Raw genomic sequence first — 2,161 nt, forward strand, 5'->3', positions numbered from 1 at the left:
AATCAGGAAGTAAGGTGAATTATTCTCCTAGGAGTGTTAGCCATCTGTTTCGATGTTCACCCTTCTACCGCGATGAGGTCCTCCTAGATAGAAGGGATATATTTTGTAGATGTTATAATAATTGTTTTTGATTGTAGCCTGCTCGCTATCACCCTTATGCCGCACAGAGCATTCGCAACTCAAGTACAGAAAATATTCCAAGCCGAAATCAAGTCTTGGAAGCTGCGGCAAGTCCTGAAAATAGACAGGACATTGAGACAGTGTCAACATTGCGAGTAGTATATATGAAGTTAGTATAGTATCTTATAAGATTTTATTTATTTTACTTTAGGAAACTATTTCAGAAATGAATGAGCAGACGCTGCGTCAAGTTTTAATTAGAGCAGTTGAAGCTGAACCTGACTTGATGAAAAGTTTCATCGACGGTTCAAGGCAGGACAGTAACCCCAGCTCAGAAATAGCATGGTGTTCATGTGGGAGATGTCAGGCATTTGATGATCCTCGCATGAAGCTATGCTGTTGCCAATCTCCATGCATAACCTCAAAACCAGAATTTAGAAATCTGTGTTTGAGGCATGATGTATTGGAGATTGCCAATATTCTGAACTGGAGTTATCGTACCAACCTTGAACCTTCATTCGCTCCATCTACATTCCGGAACCAAGCATATAGGAATTTTGTGCTATGGCAACACAGTACCCTAGTAGCAGGCAGGAGATCGCCAGTGCCTTCATGTGTGTGTGTGGCCAATAGGAGGAGATTTCCACAAGTAAATGGACAATATAGGGGCTACCACTCCGCAAATTCAGACTCTGAATAAATTTATAATTTGTAAAGATCTTTTGACTGCCTAGTCCTTGTATAAACTGCACAAGATCTCCCATATATATCTTTTATGCAGGTTATAATGAGTCCTGAAAATAAATAGTAATATTGTCTTTTGTGCCAAAATAAGTTCTCATCATATACCGGTAATACTACACTGTTACTAGAAGTTCATATAATCAGGAGAATAAGGAAGTATACAAAATCACCAAAGCATGTATCTATTGGTACCTGGAATGTAGGAGTATTCTTTGATTGACTTCTTTTCATATGCAACCCACTGCTTTGTTCTCCGTGAAAAGTGGGAATAAACATATGGCAAACCACTCTCTGTGACCTGTGGTAGCCTATGAAGATGGTTTTTATGGTCCATTACAGCTAGCATGTTTCTTATGGTATAGGAATCATAGCTTTAGGACACTCTTTTTTGAACATAGTGTAAAAGGGTATGGCTAAAAAAGTGATCAATTGCCCACACCAATCCCTATTGGTGATTGCGTTCCTATAAAAATATATGTATGTGGTTACAAGTATTGCTTATCCATAAGTACAGTAATAAATATGAAAGAATGTACATTCTACTAGACCTACTTTAGTTCTTGAAAAGCAGAAGAATTTCTATGAAGCCTTTTTCCATTTGAAGATAAGGACTCAAAAGTTATTTTTAGTATGATGACATCTGCAATCATAGATATGTAATCTATTACAATGTTACCTTAGTGAATCATACAAAGTTTGATTCAAATTAGATTTTCAACATTACCTTCCCCCGGGCCAAATGTTTTGATTGGTGATATGATGGAGAATGCCAAACAACTTTTTCAACAACTTTTCTACATTCCCCTTGGAACCACTGCAGCATTACAAAAAATGGTTAATAACTGGCCGAATCCATGGTAGTAAATCTGTGTTTGCTGCCTTTTAGGCTATCTCTTACAGCAGAAGGGCCACTTTTTTTGCTTTATGCCAGATGTCTAAACTGTGGTGCAGATGTTTAAATAGGTCAGTGCCTGTAATACACATGTATACCGTCTTTATATTTTCAAAATTTTCCTTTTAAAAGTAGATTTGTAATGGTGAATAAATTACACACTATATTATTTCTTACAATATTAGGTAAATTCATGGATATTTAGTTACGCATCATGGAAATTATATTTCTGCTAGCATCAGAAATTATTTCCCCGACTACATACGGTGATACATTTAGAGTGTAGTTGAGACCTCTCTCAATCAGGAGCCTCTCCATTTTAGGACTGTGTCGTCCACCCTCCCGAGAATCTCCAATCTCCAAATGTATGATGTGTTTTGAATTTACATCCATAAAGACAGCCGT

At 37.2% G+C, this 2,161-nt stretch overlaps 1 protein-coding gene and 1 pseudogene across 1 annotated transcript; one reads left to right on the plus strand and one right to left on the minus strand.

The window, feature by feature from the left end:
• Window positions 1-346: 346 nt before the first annotated feature.
• LOC128173753 (P2X purinoceptor 7-like) lies at window positions 347-820 on the plus strand. Its single transcript, XM_052839427.1, has one exon. The coding sequence runs from the start codon at window positions 347-349 to the stop codon at window positions 818-820; it is 474 nt and encodes a 157-aa protein (XP_052695387.1).
• A 2-nt stretch (window positions 821-822) lies between these two features.
• On the minus strand, window positions 823-1,848 carry LOC128174220 (uncharacterized; annotated as a pseudogene).
• Window positions 1,849-2,161: the final 313 nt, after the last annotated feature.

Source organism: Crassostrea angulata, chromosome 2 (genome assembly GCF_025612915.1).
Source record: "Crassostrea angulata isolate pt1a10 chromosome 2, ASM2561291v2, whole genome shotgun sequence".
Taxonomy (NCBI): domain Eukaryota; kingdom Metazoa; phylum Mollusca; class Bivalvia; order Ostreida; family Ostreidae; genus Magallana; species Magallana angulata.

What these genes read in the sequence shown, in the direction of transcription:
- LOC128173753 (XM_052839427.1), top strand. Translation starts at nt 347, where the DNA reads ATGAATGAGCAGACGCTGCGTCAAGTTTTAATTAGAGCAGTTGAAGCT.